Source organism: Schistocerca americana, chromosome 2 (assembly GCF_021461395.2).
Source record: "Schistocerca americana isolate TAMUIC-IGC-003095 chromosome 2, iqSchAmer2.1, whole genome shotgun sequence".
Classification (NCBI taxonomy): domain Eukaryota; kingdom Metazoa; phylum Arthropoda; class Insecta; order Orthoptera; family Acrididae; genus Schistocerca; species Schistocerca americana.
Genome location: NC_060120.1, coordinates 1,013,713,236 through 1,013,730,901, shown reverse-complemented (window position 1 = coordinate 1,013,730,901; position 17,666 = coordinate 1,013,713,236). Strand labels below are relative to the sequence as shown.

General features: G+C 42.4%; 1 protein-coding gene across 1 annotated transcript in view; it reads left to right on the top strand.

The window, feature by feature from the left end:
* LOC124594628 overlaps nt 1–17,666 on the top strand; it is a 53,699-nt gene that overhangs the window by 1,507 nt on the left and 34,526 nt on the right. Inside the window, exons 2-9 of the mRNA XM_047132997.1 lie at nt 1,957–2,090; nt 2,180–2,338; nt 2,410–2,587; nt 3,901–4,298; nt 4,385–4,543; nt 4,624–4,752; nt 8,918–9,233; nt 11,223–11,620. Coding sequence (XP_046988953.1) covers nt 1,957–2,090; nt 2,180–2,338; nt 2,410–2,587; nt 3,901–4,298; nt 4,385–4,543; nt 4,624–4,752; nt 8,918–9,233; nt 11,223–11,620 — 1,871 coding nt within the window. The remainder of the gene's footprint in view (nt 1–1,956; nt 2,091–2,179; nt 2,339–2,409; nt 2,588–3,900; nt 4,299–4,384; nt 4,544–4,623; nt 4,753–8,917; nt 9,234–11,222; nt 11,621–17,666) is intronic.

Genomic DNA, 17,666 nt, shown 5'->3' with positions numbered 1-17,666 from the left:
CTGCTTTAGCTGTGGCTGCCTTAGTTTTAAAGTTATCTGTAATTGTTTAGTTTGTTACTTCATCCAACTACATCATTTTGACGACGTCACGGAAAATCGAGTAACTTGTCCCACTCTGAACTCGCATTCTGGAAGACTATCTAGATTCTCCGTGATTCCTCTAGGTCGCTTCAGTTAAATGCCGGGATGTTTCCAATGAAAGGACACGGCCGATTTCCTTCTCCTCCCCTCCACCCCCCCCCCCCCACCCCCCACACACACATGCACCATGTGTGACAAGAGGGTCGTTCAATAAGTAATGACCCACATTTGTTTTACAAAATGCCATTAATATACGTAGACAAATCTCCTTGTTGGTGCTTCACATTTGATGTTTCTTCTGTACGCCTGTGAAGTTTCGAGCCATTCTGGCAGAAGGTAGATCTTTAGTAAAGCGTCAAAATGGCGTCTACATAGGACTCACGTCACAAGCAGCGTGCTGTTATTGAATTCTTGTGTACAGAAAAAGAAACCGTGGTAAACATCTATAAACGTTTCTCTGCAGTCTGTGGCAATGCTGCAGTTGATAGGAGTACAGGTGGCTGATTGGTAAACAAAGTTACAGCCTCAGTAAATGCAAAAACAAAAACAAAAAATGGTTCAAATGGCTCTGAGCACTATGGGACTCAACTTCTGAGGTCATTAGTCCCCTAGAACTTAGAACTAGTTAAACCTAACTAACCTAAGGACATCACACACAGCCATGCCCGAGGCAGGATTCGAGCCTGCGACCGTAGCGGTCTCGCGGTTCCAGACTGCAGCGCCTAGAACCGCACGGCCACTTCGGCCGGCAATGGAAAAACAGAGCTTCATGATCAGCCACACTCGGGTTGCACATCATTGCCTCATCCACCGTACGGCGCATACCTGGCATCCTCGGACTTCAATCTCTTCGGGCCGCTTAAGGATTCTCTAAGGGGAACAGACTTTGAAGATGATGAGAGTGTCAGTCATGAAGTGAAAACATGGCTACGCCTACAGGACAAGAGCTTTATCCGGCAGGGAATACATGCTATTCCACAACGTTGGCGTATGACCATAGAACGTTATTCCATTGCGACGAATATTTCAGAAGCGAGTGATAATATTCTCTCTGTTCTTAATATCAGACGGTCATTATAGTCTGCACTCTGTGGCAAGGAGTGTCATTTCTAATGAGCATCCATTTCACTTGCTCTAAATACTACGTTCATGATAAAGTTCAATCTTTTTTGTGGATTATTCTCGTGAATTTTCGCATCCTCGCCAACAACGGTAGAAACGTTTTTCACGAACAGATATGCCATATACCATTCCTACTTATGAACAGCCACAAGACAAAAATTGTTTTAAAATTTTTGGAAATACTGTTTCTGATTTTAGATTTGAAGATACAAATCCAACGTAAGTTTTCATCTCTTGACGGTTCATACTGCTGTGACTTGGTAATACGACGCCACAGAGATCACTAATGGACGGCAAAAACAGTGTGTATTCCGATCGTGTGCTTGTATGAGGATAATCGGTGTACAGTAACGCTGCTAGTTTTCAGTGCGCTTACTTAAAATGTATCAAGCGACATGCTCAGTAGTTACACACCCACGGAACTTCAGGTATCCTTTGATATTAAAAAGTCATCTAATGTACCTAACACGGACAAGTTCTGCACGCTGGAAGGAATCTATTAGAAAGTGTTTCTGTTAAATATCATGGCTTTCTCTGTTACCTAATACCCCTGTTAATCTCATGTTATTTTATCTGCCATTGCGACAGCCACCGCTCATCTAACGGTGACATAAAAAACCATAAATCGATTTTCTAAAAAATTGTTGCATTACATAAGGAAACGGTTTCAGTCGCGTTATTTTAATGCTATCATTCGAGATAGTGTAACAACTGTGCATGAATAAACTGACCACATTGTATCTCATTTTGCAGCTGACAAGGACTTCCTCCTCAGGCAGAAGAGACTTCTTCAGATCCTATGGCACGTCGGACAACCTATACTCGACCCTGAACTGAAGGAGATCGCGAGTTCCTTTAAACTTGAAGATCACGCTGGAGACTTCAAGGTACGTAAAGGAGAGAAACATGTGAATATCGTTTAGGCTGAGCTTATTCGCGGCAAGTGCTGTGTTACTGAGGATATCCTGTGTTGTAGGACCCAGAGCTCGTCAAGACGTACTTAAGGTACTACGCACACGGGTTCTTCAAGAAACGCGGAGAGCAGTTCTCGGTTCACCACAAGTACGACCAGCTCGAGGCTAAGGCACTCGTCGACATCCTGTACCAAGCAAAGGACTTCGACACCTTTTTCAAGGTGGGTACCGTTGCTCATTCCGAGTATCAGCCTGCAGTAGAAGGAATCTGACGCCTGCTTTGTGTGTACAGACCGCCGTCTGGGCCAGGGAACACCTGAACGAGGGCCTGTTCGTGTACGCACTCAACGTCGCTAAGCTGCACCGCGATGACCTCTTCGATGTCGTTCTGCCGCCCTTCTACGAGATCTACCCCCAGCTCTACGTCTCCTCCGACGTCATCAGGGAGGCGTGGGGAGCAACCTTAGAAGGTATGCGTGACAGTCTACTTTCTTCAATATACTTTGTTTACAATGCAAAGTAATTTCGCGCTTCGTTACTCAAGCGCTACAGTGTGGTCTCCTCCTGGTCTCAGTATTAGTAGCCAATGTAATAGTTCGGAGTTTCAAAGATATTACAATCCGCAAGTCATATCTATTGAAATGATATTGGTGTTACCATTAACGTCACCAGGCGACATGATGTCACTGGTATTTCGTTTCTTCACAGAAAGCTATGTCAGTATTTCTCAAGTCAAACCAGAATATGTGGTAAAGGGTAATTTCTACCATAATTTTTCCCTGACTTTCTCTGCACAGCAGTGGACTAAATGTCTACATGCCATCGTAGACGTCTAATCGACGTTGCGTTGTCTTGTACTCCAGTCTCTCCGTATGGTGAAAGTGGGTTTTATATGATTCTTGAAATTTGTGCAACAATGTTTAATTAGAAGAAATTCTCTAAAAGTTCATCACATACGGTCCTTAAATGTATCAGATTCGTACCGAATGAACTTACGTTTTCCTGTAATTACGACAAATGCAGCACATTTGATTTACAGCTAGGATACACGATTAACTAACAGACACCATTAACTGGAATAATTGCATTACAAAGTTCACATTTTCCATGTACTGTCTTAATACAACAGGCGTAAGTATAGATGCACACATGTCTTACAGACACTGATGAAACATTTGCTTTACGAATTATGAGCTAATTAAATTTGAAATGTAAATGAAGCAATATATTCACTTCTCTCCTTGTTAACCGATAACAGTACAGAGAACCAGACTGGATCAGCAGCATGAGGACACACAAAGGGCTTATATGCAGCAGCAACAGTTCTGTTAGACATTGGTAGTGTAAATTCTGATAGCAACTGGTTGTACATTCATAACCGATGTCGCACACTTTTAAATTTATTTAAAGTAGGAGTTAGAATACCGACATGGTTGCAATTGTTTCATAGATATGGTTTCTAGTCAGTGCACACGACCAGCTTCCAGATTAATAATCTCAGACTGTAAAAGTTTGGTATACATGTTTTCGCAGTAATTCGAAAGCTTATAGATCAACATACAAACGTAGGCTCGTTAAGATGACTCTGTAAGGACGCAGACCATAAACTATTTTGCTCCTATGCAACCTTGTCTGTATTCTGACTTTGCCTTAAAAGTACTTTACAGAACTGGAGAGTCTTACTTTACAGTAATCGGTTTCGGAATGTGTATCACAGGTCATGTACAAAGAATAAGTCAGTAGTTACATGAGTGAATGATCAGTGTCCTTGATCCCACCACAGGCAAGACTTTCGACAAGGACCATCCATACGTGATCCGCGCAAACTACAGTGGCTACCCACGCGCCCACAACGCTGACGAACTCCTCTCCTACTACACTGAGGACATCGGCCTGGGCGCCTACCTCGACTTCATACACTACCGCTATCCCTTCTGGGCCAAGCTGTCCGAGTACAACCAGGCCAACTACACCCGCAGAGGGGACCACTTCTACTATGGCATCAAGGCCACCCTCAGCCGCTACTACCTGGAGAGGCTCTCGAACCACCTCCCTGACATCGAACCCGTCGACTACAAGAGACCCGTCCCCGGATCTAAGCCTTACGGCCCATTCGTTCAGTACCTCAGCACACTGGAGAGAAGACTTTGGGAAGCGGTCGATTTCGGCTCCGTGTTTGACGTAAGTGGGAACCTGCACTTATTTCACAATAATCTTCAACGTAAATTTAGAAGCTGTCTTTAACCATTTTACATCTCTATTTGCAGTCCGAATTCAAGAAATACTCTCTTCGCGACCCACTGAACATTGAGATCTTTGGACGGATCGTGGAAGGTAACGCAGACTCCATCAACAGGGATTACTACGGATCATTCTACAACGGCCTCCTGAAGTACCTGGGACACGACGGTGACCATCATCACGGGGTATGAAGTATAAATAATGATTTTGTTTCTTAAAGTTCATTCGACACGACATTACTGGAATAAATATACTTTCTTCCTAGGAGGATCCCTCAGTTCTGGACAGACCAGCATCAACTTTCAAGTCTCCTCTGTACTACAAGATCGTTAAGCGAATTGCGCTGATACTGGACCAGTTCAAGAAACACCTTCCACCTTACTCACAGAAAGAGGTAAGAGACACAGACTTTTAACGTACAGTTTGCGTACAATTAAATAGTTCACTCCTGGCTATAATATTATCATTCGTAGCTTCTTTCAGTAATCTGCAGAAAATACTCAGATCATTCTCGGATACACATTTTTCGCGCCGCTACCTACTAAATGTGTGATATTGTTAATTGTTTGCCTCACGTTGTTCAGAGGCCTTACACGGTTCACACCTGCAAGTTTCCTTTCGGATCGGCAGCTACTACTCACATCAGAAATTCCATTGGCTTCAAGATTAAGCACTTTAATTTACAACAGAGGAGCCACCGTATATCCTAGCCGTGGTATTGACGAAATGTGAGAAGCATGAACTGTGTTCGCATTTGCGAGTGGGGACAACCGTCGGCTGTATAATGGAATGGCGACAGTGAAAATTTGTGCAAGACGTATACTCGAACCTGGATTTCTTGCGAGCCGTCACCTCACCATTAAGCCATCCGGGTCGACTCTCGGACAGACACGATCTCCCATATGTCGTAAAAAATGTGACCTACAACCTGCACTCGTACATATGTATTTTTCCGTAGACAGGGGAAACATTTATAACCGAAAGTCGCTTGCACGGTGGCGGCGTATGAGTACGATATTGGAGTGCCTGTGATGTTCAGAAGTACGATGCAAAGTTCCTTTGGACTTGCATGTTTTCCTTTTTTTTTGTGCATCACTTACATTACATTATACAGGGTGCATCTCCTAAGAGTCACCAGGCACGTTTTCTATGGTGTTTCAGCACATATTTGCAATTTTGTTTTTGCACTGTGTAGCAGGATTCACGACAAAGAGATACCACTCACCACGTCTTCAAGGGACGCACAGTGTCAACGAACAGCGACGTTTTTTTCCCATTACAATCAAATGATTTTTAGATTGGAATTCTACGTGTCCATTCCATAGAGTGGTCCCAGTTTAGCCTAGTAGGATATTCGTTTTAGCGATAGGTATTTACAGGGACAGTACAATACGAAGAATAAACACAACAATCCAGCAGCGACTCGGTAGCGCTGCGTGCTTGGCGGTAGCAGTCGGCGTGGGCCGGGATAGAACTGTCATTGCTGGAGTACTGGTTATTCCTCGCGTTTTACTGTCCCTGTTAATATATGAGTATATCGCTAAAAGAGATATCGAACTAGTGCAGCGCACTATCGAATGGGTACGTAAAATTCCGGTTTAAAAATAGTTTAGTTTTTAGCGGGAAACGAACGGACGCTTTTCGTCGACACTGTGCGTCACACGAAAGACACTACGAGCATTACTTGCCTGCGCGACTCTTGCTACACAGTGCTAAAACTAAATTGCAGATATATGCTGAAACACCAGAGAAAACGTGCCTGGAAAAAAGTATGAGGCCATGGGAAAAGGAAATAAAAGGAATTCAGCTTGGGATTAAATAAGAGCAGAGAATCAGAGATAAGTGCCTGGCTTTCGAGAACGATCTTGGCATTCTAACGAACAATAGAGAGGAAGCCAAACTTGCATTGGAAAAACTACATGAAATCTCACAGAAAACTGGGCTACAAATCTCATACGACAAAACACAGTATATGGAAAACGAACCTGTAGATAATCTTCCCATTACTACTCAGTATAGGAAAGTACACAAGCTGCACACTTCAGATATCTGGGAGAGATAATCCAACCATCAGGACTGAACTCAATAGCCACTAAAGATAGAATCTCCAGATTACATAAAGGATATAAGCTCACTTGGAATCAATATAATAAGAAATATATTTCTGTCAATGCGAAACTAAGGCAATACAATACATTAGTCCTACCAGAAGCACTTTATGGTTCACAAACTACAGTGATTCATGGTCGTACGAAGATCAGAGAGATTGAAAAGCAAGAAAGAAAAATTCTGAGGGAAATATATGGACCAATGTTTCGGGAAGAAATTTGGTTGAAGAGGCCAACTAGGGAGATTTACGAAGACACGGAAACAATAACAAACACCATTAGAAAGAGAAGGATGAAATTTTATGGACATCTCAGCAGGATGAATAAAAGCAGGCACACAAGGTAAATCTTTGACATAATAAACAAGAGCAAAAACAAGACAAAGTGGATCAGTGAAACAGAAAAAGACATTAAACAAAAATGGCTCTGAGCACTATGGGACTTAACTACTGAGGTCATCAGTCCGCTAGAACTTAGAACTACTTAAACCTAACTAACCTAAGGACATCACACACATCCATGCCCGAGGCAGGATTCGAACCTGCGACCGTAGCGGTCACGCGGTTCCAAACTGACGCGCTTAGAACCGCACGGCCACACCGGCCGGCTGCAGACATTAAACAAGTGGGGATCATACAAAACAATAGAGAAGAGCTTAGAAACATCATACAGAAACACACACTTAATCAAGAACACACGGAGAACAGAACGGGAAAAAGATGGTCGGAAGAACGCAAGAGAGAACACAGTGAACGTATGAAGAGAATCTGGGAAGAACGAATAAAGAAGAAGAAATCATGACTTAAAGTTCAGTCGCTCTCTTAAAAGGGAATAATCAAAAATAATAATAAATACATACATATATGGCCCACCCAAAACCGTATGTTATATATATATACACTCCTGGAAATTGAAATAAGAACACCGTGAATTCATTGTCCCAGGAAGGGGAAACTTTATTGACACATTCCTGGGGTCAGATACATCACATGATCACACTGACAGAACCACAGGCACATAGACACAGGCAACAGAGCATGCACAATGTCGGCACTAGTACAGTGTATATCCACCTTTCGCAGCAATGCAGGCTGCTATTCTCCCATGGAGACGATCGTAGAGATGCTGGATGTAGTCCTGTGGAACGGCTTGCCATGCCATTTCCACCTGGCGCCTCAGTTGGACCAGCGTTCGTGCTGGACGTGCAGACTGCGTGAGACGACGCTTCATCCAGTCCCAAACATGCTCAATGGGGGACAGATCCGGAGATCTTGCTGGCCAGGGTAGTTGACTTACACCTTCTAGAGCACGTTGGGTGGCACGGGATACCTGCGGACGTGCAGTGTCCTGTTGGAACAGCAAGTTCCCTTGCCGGTCTAGGAATGGTAGAACGATGGGTTCGATGACGGTTTGGATGTACCGTGCACTATTCAGTGTCCCCTCGACGATCACCAGTGGTGTACGGCCAGTGTAGGAGATCGCTCCCCACACCATGATGCCGGGTGTTGGCCCTGTGTGCCTCGGTCGTATGCAGTCCTGATTGTGGCGCTCACCTGCACGGCGCCAAACACGCATACGACCATCATTGGCACCAAGGCAGAAGCGACTCTCATCGCTGAAGACGACACGTCTCCATTCGTCCCTCCATTCACGCCTGTCGCGACACCACTGGAGGCGGGCTGCACGATGTTGGGGCGTGAGCGGAAGACGTCCTAACGGTGTGAGGCACCGTAGCCCAGCTTCATGGAGACGGTTGCGAATGGTCCTCGCCGATACCCCAGGAGCAACAGTGTCCCTAATTTGCTGGGAAGTGGCGGTGCGGTCCCCTACGGCACTGCGTAGGATCCTACGGTCTTGGCGTGCATCCGTGCGTCGCTGCGGTCCGGTCCCAGGTCGACGGGCACGTGCACCTTCCGCCGACCACTGGCGACAACATCGATGTACTGTGGAGACCTCACGCCCCACGTGTTGAGCAATTCGGCGGTACGTCCACCCGGCCTCCCGCATGCCCACTATACGCCCTCGCTCAAAGTCCGTCAACTGCACATACGGTTCACGTCCACGCTGTCGCGGCATGCTACCAGTGTTAAAGACTGCGATGGAGCTCCGTATGCCACGGAAAACTGGATGACACTGACGGCGGCGGTGCACAAATGCTGCGCAGCTAGCGCCATTCGACGGCCAACACCGCGGTTCCTGGTGTGTCCGCTGTGCCGTGCGTGTGATCATTGCTTGTACAGCCCTCTCGCAGTGTCCGGAGCAAGTATGGTGGGTCTGACACACCGGTGTCAATGTGTTCTTTTTTCCATTTCCAGGAGTATATATATATATATATATATATATATATATATAACTTATTTTTATGGCTGCTTCAAGGCTTCCAGCAGACCTAGTGACGCAGTATGTAAGCACTGAAACAGCCTCACAATATTTCCGTTTTTTACTCACCAGTTGTCTCTGCCCGGCGTGAAAGTTGAGAGCCTGACGGTCGACAAGCTGGTCACCTACTTCGAGGACTACGACTTCGAGCTGAACAACGCTATCCCGGTGGCGAGCATCGAAGAGGCCGCCAACCTGAACGTCGTGGCTCGCGTCCCGCGCCTGACACACAAGCCCTTCAACTACCACGTCAAGGTCACCAGCGACAAGGACGTCGACGTCTTCGTTCGCTTCTTCATCGGCCCGCGCTACGACGTCTACGGCAACGAGCTGTCGCTCAACGAGAAGAGGCACAACTTTGTCTACATCGACTCTTTCGTCTTCAATCGTAAGTTATTTACCACAGGCTTCTTCCTAAGTAAATTTTATTGTACTACACCTAAAGGGACAGGGGGCGTTACGTGACTGATATTACACTTTTGAAACTTGGTCATACATTAAAACTGAGAGACTGGATGGGACTCCAATCCAGACCTTACCTTTTACGGACAGTGTTATTACCGACTGAGCTATCTAGGCATGACTAACACCATTCCATGCCCCCCTCTACCCTCTGTCTCGCAGCTTCAGCTCTGCCATTTTTTTAACTCCTCATGAAGTCTGCATGCATTCTCAAGCTAAAGTTCATAGTCATTACACACAATGTTTAGTGCTAGCGTCGTTGATTCATATTCTGTGAGATGTAATAGATGCATATAAGCATTTCAGCTCGCTCATCTTCTAACAACATATGAAATAAACATTTCACAAAATATTGATGCCTGTTGCTTGCTACAACCTAATATTAGTCACGTTTCAGATGCCTTATAGATTAAGGAGTCTTTAGTGGATTTATTAGTTTATACGTTTGTCCTGCCATAATCTGAGTTTCCACTGATTTGGTCATAGCAGATTTAGGCAGGAGGAACGAGTACTATATTAAATGCTCTGCCGATGGCTTAAAAGAGAAGACAGAACGCCTCTGGAGCTTTAGTAAAAATTTGATTGCAACAAAAAGCCGTCTGAATATATACATCGCGTACTTACACACTTGTTGCTGAAAATGGGCACACCAATTAATTTGATATAAAATAATGATTATGCTGAGTGAAGTGTGACACTGGTTGAAGACCTGAACTTGTATTCTGTAATTGTGGATTCTAAATACCAGTCTGGTCATTCAGACTTAGGTTCTCCGTGAATTCCGTAAGCTTTCTTCAGCTGAATGTCAGGATAGCAATGTTTAGGAAATGAAGTATCGATTTTCACCCCTTCCTCCTAAAATTCAGGCTAGTATTCTGTCTGTATTGACGGGAAGTTAAATAGGCCTTGCGTTTTTTATAACCTCATTTTAACTGTTTAGCCTCAGTGCACTGCTAGCACTCAGTCTTCCCCCCGCCATTTTATAGCTCATATAGAGCATAAAAACAACCCCTTAACTAGGAGTCTTTTCTGCCCCATCCCCAGATACCAGAACCTGCCAGTAGTCCACCTATCATTTCTTTCATATATATATATATATATATATATATATATATATATATATATATATATATATATATATATAGTGAACAAAAGTCAACTAAATTTGAGTTTTTATTTAATTTTTTGTGATACCCCAACCCTCGGAGTACAGTTTACGTAAAATACGTTGGCACTGAAAGATATTTTCGGATTCTGTACCATACTTATACATTACCTACCACATTTAAAGATTATGTTGATAATAAAAGTTAACAACAATGAAGGAAATTTGTTTCTTTATGTTTTGTGATATGCTTGGGTATTGCTAGGTCTAAGACCGGCGTTTGATGATAGTAGACTTCGTTTGGTCACGGTTATGTTCTTTGCATGTGATAGCCTCCATTTTATGTGCTCCTTGCTCAGAACGGGTGCTTATGAAATGTGAGACACGTACACATTACGTGGGACACTATTAATATTGTAAAGCACCCAAGGTCTCTTTTATAAGAATGAGGGATGGTTATTATGAAGTGGAATGTAAATAATGATTTCCATGATTTTACGTCAATGCACATAATTTGGAGATACACAGACTACTTCAGTAAAATTCTTCTGTGTGTGACTGCGTCGTATGTGATAAAATTACCGAAGTTCTGCCTGCTATTGCAAGCAGCCTTCGTCAGTGTACAACAGCCAGCGAACGATCTGTATTTTTGTCATAAAATGACGAGGTCACAAACTCAGAAGAATTTTATTGATAAAGGAAGAAAAGTTCACAAGAAAACTTTGTCTGTTTCGCGGGCCCAATTTTTGATGCCGAGTTTATCACTAATTTCATTTCTACTACCCCTCATTACTTCCGTCCCTCTTGCAGTGAAAAAGGGAGAGAATGAGCTGGTGAGGAACTCCAAGGACTTCAACTACTACGGCCAGCTGCCGCTGAGCTACAGGAAGCTGTACGAGGCCACGGAGGCGGCCATCGCCGGCGGAAATCAGCCCTTCATCGACGACTTCGTGCACAAGTACGGCGACATCGAGCGCCTGGCGGTGCCGAGGGGAACCCGCAGCGGCCTGCCGCTCTCCACCTACGTCATCATCACCCCGTTCACGCACAAGACCATCAGCAGGATCAACCCGTACACCGACGACGTCGGCGCCAAGATCTCCCTCTTCCCGTTCGACAGGCCCATCAACGAGCTGGACTTCGACGTGTCCAATTCGCACTTCGGCGAGACAGTCGTCATTCACAGGAACGCCGAAGAAGTCGCCACTGCCTGAAGCTGTACAGTATTGTCTGCTGATTTAAAACGCCTACTGCCCAAGTGTTCATTTTCTGTGACTTAGGTAGTAATGAAATAAACACATTTTATACGTTCTTCTATTACCTTTGGCTATTATTTCGTTATCCTCATCACCACTATTTCCTTCTTAATTATTGTGTTACGACATCTCTATATCGATTTCGTCGGAAATGGTGTGGTAGTTCGGACGTTCTGTTTTTAATGTTTCTCTAGTCAGTTGCTGGTTGATGGCTGCAGACACAACATCGCTTTCACACTGTTCTACGGAACCCTATTCGTAGATATTGGCCACTGGTGGGATCGTGTATACGATTGAAGTTCATCAGCTCAGCATCAGACAAGGTCTGAAGATGGTGTATTGAGTCACTGAAACTGGTTGCAATGTAATGCAATACCATCAAAACGACGTCTGTAGGTATTTCATTTTATTGTTTAAGTGAACCGCCAAAGTCTCGCAGACCATCAATCACAAAGATGGGCGTCCAAAGAAAGACATTATTTTTATCCTCTAGGTAGCAACACTTAGCTCACTCTAAAACCCCAGCTTGCGGGATAAGTGGGTTAAAGATTTGTTCACTTATTTTCTCGGCAGAGTCAGTTACAACCAATGTCCACCCATGTAAGACCTGATATTCCGCTATTTTTCCACTTTCTTTTTCTTTCAAAAAGTACTTGTCGATACCAAGTTAATATCAACACGTGTATACAGAGTTTAGAATGGTGTCTCTTATTTTTCACCATTTCCGTGATATTGTTGTTTGTAAGAAGGGGAGATTGGCAGGACATATTCTGAATCAAAAGATAACCAGTTTAGTACTGTGCTTGTGGCAGGGGTAAAATCGTAGACGAAGACAGAGAGATAAATACACTAAGCTGATTCAGAAGGTTGTAAGTTGCAGCGGTTATTTTGAGATAAGGAGGCTTGCACAGGATACGGTAGCACGGAGAGCTGCATCAAACCAGTCTTGCGACTGAACACCACTACACAAACACAACTGAAAGTGCTACAACTAAAAGGAGTGGGGACGGCACTGGTGATATTAGGTCAGAACATCCTTAATTGCTACATATTTTTTGTGATTTTCCAATCAACACACGTAGAAAATTTCCATCGTGAACTTCAGTATATTCTGAGATCGTCCAGGCATTCTCTGTCTTCCTAAACGTGATTGCTTTCTACACAACGTGCGCACGACAAGAAATTATTTACTTGTTTCAAGTTTTTGGTTTTACACATCGGATCCTGACTAGAATCCAACTCAGCAGTCTAGTGACCAGGGATCAGGCGAACTCGACGGTCGCCACCGATGCGACCCCCAAGATAGTTTTCAATTAAGTACCACTTTATACGTCGCGATAGTGCACGATGTAGAGCGACGTAAATAGTTTGCTTCGGCATCCCAGCTAAAGAAATTTCAAGCATAGGCTCTGCAAACTTCCCGGAAAACCAGTTTCTGCTGCCACAACAACAACAAAAAATCACTATACACAGCCCATTCAGCTTCAGTTTCCCCTTTAGAACGGTCTATATTAAAGGCTCTTAGAGGATGTCATTGCCCTCACGCCACATCCAGCACAAACAATCCTAGAATTTGAGGTTAATAAGATTTTAGAGAGTTTTACGAACCTTCGAGAAAAATTTTTCAGATAGGAGCTACTGTCAAAGCGAAAAAAATTTGTTCCTTAAATATTTCCACGATGATATCATAATTATGTCTCAGTTAGTACTTACATGCAGTAGTGAAAAATTAAAACTGTTACAATATAACATAGCCGAAAAATTCTGAAATAGGTATCATTACGAAGTAGGAACAGTTTCAATATGTTTTTAAAAATCTCAGTCTCGTCCATAACATTATCTCCGCCACTTGGCGATATACACCAAATATTATTTTCTTTTAACCGTGTCAACCGATTTCTGAGACACATATGCTTTCAATGGACGATAACGAAATTATTTTCTTACCGTGGAATTTGCAAAGGAAAACTAAGCGTCCCAATCTCAGTTACAATATGTGCTGGAAATTACATGTTACGTTCGTCTTGAAAACAGTGACATTTGAAATACATGGTCAACAGTCAATATATGAACAAGTAAATTCTTACTTAAATTGCCTCCTCTACATATAGAGTTTCAACATTTTTGTATTATTCAGACAGCTGTAGAATGATGAGTCTCTATGGGCCTACATGACTTGAAAAATATAGCGAATTCAAAATTTTGGGTGTAATGTGACAAAACGTTACTATTGAAAGGCTGTGTTCGGTCCCCATGACTGTCCTGCCTTCTTTTATGTGACGTTCCAGTGCAGCCTTTCATTGGTTGTTTAGGTCCAGAACAGACAAGAATTTCAGGTAACCAACAAACCGCTCTGCGAACCTAATCTGCGAATAAGAACGTAGCATTTCGTAGACGGAGTCGATTTCAATAACATTCGATATATATTCATGACGTGGTCAATCTGGGAGTGATCTGCAATGTACGATAAGTGAAGGAAACTTCACCAGCCAAGATCTCTAAAAATGGCATTTTATTGGCTGATCGGTTTCGACAGAGCTATGCCCTTATCGTTAAGATCCAATGATGACAGCACAGCTCTGTCGAAACCGGCTATCCAATAAAATGCTTCTTTAGCGACATTTGCTTGTGAAAGTTTCTTCAGTTATCAATAAAATTCTTCTGAGTGTGTGACCTCGTCATTTATGACAAAATTACATATCGTTTGCTGGCTGTTGTACGCTGATGAGGGCTGCTTGCAATAGCAGGCAGAACTTCGGTAATTTTATCACAAATGACGCAATCACACACAGAAGAGTTTTACTGAAGTAGTGTGTGTATCTCCAAATTATGTGCATGGATGTAAAATCATGCAAATTATTATTTACATTCCACTTCATTATGATCATTCCTCATTCATATAAAATAGACCTTGGATGCTTTACAATGTTAATAGTGTCCTACGTAATGTGGACATGTCTCAAGTTTCATAAGCGGGTCAAACTTTGTATTCAGTCAGTTCAATAGTAGTAAGACTCATGAAGGATAATTTAACTGAATGTAAAAGTGGACTTATGGTGTACCTGACTTTTTTGTTGTGTGTTGTAGTTGGTAACTGTGTACACAACCCATTATGAGAATGACCACGACGAATCAAGATTATAATTTTCCGCTGTTTCTCGTTTCCCCTATAGCAATTTAATCTCTGCGATTAGGTCTCGACCTAACCACAAGATCAGATATCGTGACATATTCATAAAACTAGCCAAATATTTGAGAGAATCAATATTATAACATCGAGCGATTCTCATTTTCTACCTTACACTGTCACAAGGTTAGCTGCAAACTTCGATAACAAACTGCCAACTGCAGTATGCAACGGAAGTACCAGGTCCACTGTATGTGCAATGTAGCCGAAAATATGACAAACGCAAGCATTACACCTGTTCAAATGGCTCTAAGCACTATGCGACTTAACATCTAAGGTCATCAGTCGGTATACCTCTCCAGCAATCAAACCAATGTAGCCCACCGTAGAGCAAGAGCTAGTAGATATAAAATACCACCCTCTAGTGACACCAATGTTTGAAAACACGACTTAAAACAAGTCAGCAGGTCGTAAAATAATAAAAAAATTCTACTAAACAATGTTGTGAGCGATTTTTCGGTACCATAGTGTCTGCCTTTATTTCTTGTGTATACGTGGACCCGAGTAGCACAAAATTCTTTAAATACTCATGCACAATGTCAATGCATGTATGTTGACTTATAAATGAAATACTGTATGTAATGTTTACTGCAAAATTATATGCCGAGACAAATTGATTTACTAAGGCAAAAATGGAGGAGAGGGATTTCTCACAAGATCGATTTTCATATTGAATGGAATGAATAGTGGATACATTGAAAGGTGGTTTTCAAGGATACAAGAGCTAGCTGTTATTACAAATGATGCAGAAAATTGGAACAAATGCTATCTGACGTCAAATAAATAATGTCTTTCCCACTGAGATTTGCGTAGAAATACGTTACAGTATGGGCAACAAAATGGAGGAAGATAATTTCGTTGTGTTGACATCTTCTTAATGGGTTTTGGTGAGGAGTATCAAATTACTAAGCAATGCTCTTGTGATGAATAGTACATTTAATTATTTTGCGCCCAATTTAAGATAACAGATGATCACGCTGTAACAATTATATAGCGGTCATGGCGGTCAAATGTGACTGGACAAGCAACTTCATTTGCTAGTCTGAATTTATTTATAACGTCGAGAGAAGTCATTTGGTTTAAGTGAATTCGGCGCCTAAGGGCATCAATAATAATTGTGATACGCAAGGCGGCACGAAGTCTTATCAGTAGTAACGAGGGAGGCCGAGATACAGAAGTAGCAGCAGTATAACCTGGTCAACACAAGCTAAGGGAGCGAAGGGTTTCAAGCATTGCTGCAACACAAGGTAAAGATAGCACATAGCTACGAATGATAACAAATGACAGTCTGTATCGTTACGGACCATACGGAATTACTTAACAACACCAGCCTACTGCAACGGTGGTTAAACGTAGTTATACTAAACTAATAAATTACGAGGATATTAAGTACTCTCACAGATACGGTGAATCAAAGATCGTATCTCAAATCAACATAAGGATAGCGAATGAAAAGTGTAAATAATAGACAATTTGCATTAACAGCTACTTAAACGCCATAATTCTGTATATGAATGTAACAAGAGATCAAATAAATTTGGTAGCAGACCCCAAGAATTAATCATAAGTTTAACATCTTACTACTCTCATTAATATCTGTCACGGTAGGCTCCTTCGTCATAAAAGAACATTTAGTTATCAGTTCATTAGGAAAGTAATATTTGTTGACATTATCTACAGATACGTTAGTATACATTTTACGGTTAGATTCGACTGGACATTTTTCAGTGATGCAAAGCTTCATAAATCGACTTTCTAACTTACCATATAGCACTCATTTTTTCTTCGTTAACTCTTCTACATTCTTCAGTCCAATCGGTTCCTGTTTTATTCGCACTTCCTTCCACCAGCTGCACTTCCAAGCAGCCAGTCTTTTGACTGTACGAATTTCTGTCTAAAATTTCGAAGAAATAACGTCGAGGAATTTATTTGGCCCGTTTATAGATTGTTTTTTACTTGTTGAATCTGTCTGTGGGCTTATGTTGTTCAGTACATGTGGATTTTTGTGTGTGCTGTCGGTTTTGAACTGAGCGCTGTCGCATATCATCCGAACAGTAGTAACATACTCATAAAACGTAAGGGTACGTCTAGTAAAGACACCAATAACTTTCTAAGACGTCCATCTCCTGTATTCAACACTATACATACGAAGACGTGTACGAGTTTTACACGACACTCACACACACACATATATATATATATATATATATATATATATATATATATATATATATATATATATATATATACCGGGTGATCAAAAAGGTAGTATCAATTTGAAAACTTAATAAACCACGGAATAATGTAGATAGAGAGGTGAAAATTGATACACATGCTTGGAATGACATGGGGTTTTATTAGAACCAAAAAAATACAAAAGTTCAAAAAACGTCCGACAGATGGCGCTTCATCTGATCAGAATAGCAATAATTAGCATAACAAAGTAAGACAAAGTAAAAATGATGTTCTTTACAGGAAATGCTCAATATGTCCACCTCTATTCCTCAACAATATCTGTAGTCGAGGAATAATGTTGTGAACAGCACTGTAAAGCATGTCCGGAGTTATCGTGTGGCACTGGCGTCGGATGTCGTCTTTCAGAATCCCTAGAGATGTCGGTCGATCACGATACACTTGCGACTTCAGGTAACCCCAAAGACAATAATCGCACGGACTGAGGTCTGGGGACCTGGGAGGCCAAGCATGACGAAAGTGGCGGCTCAGCACACGATCATCACCAAACGACGCGCGCAAGAGATCTTTCACGCGTCTAGCAATACTTTGCTTTTTTTTTTGTTCTAATGAAACCCC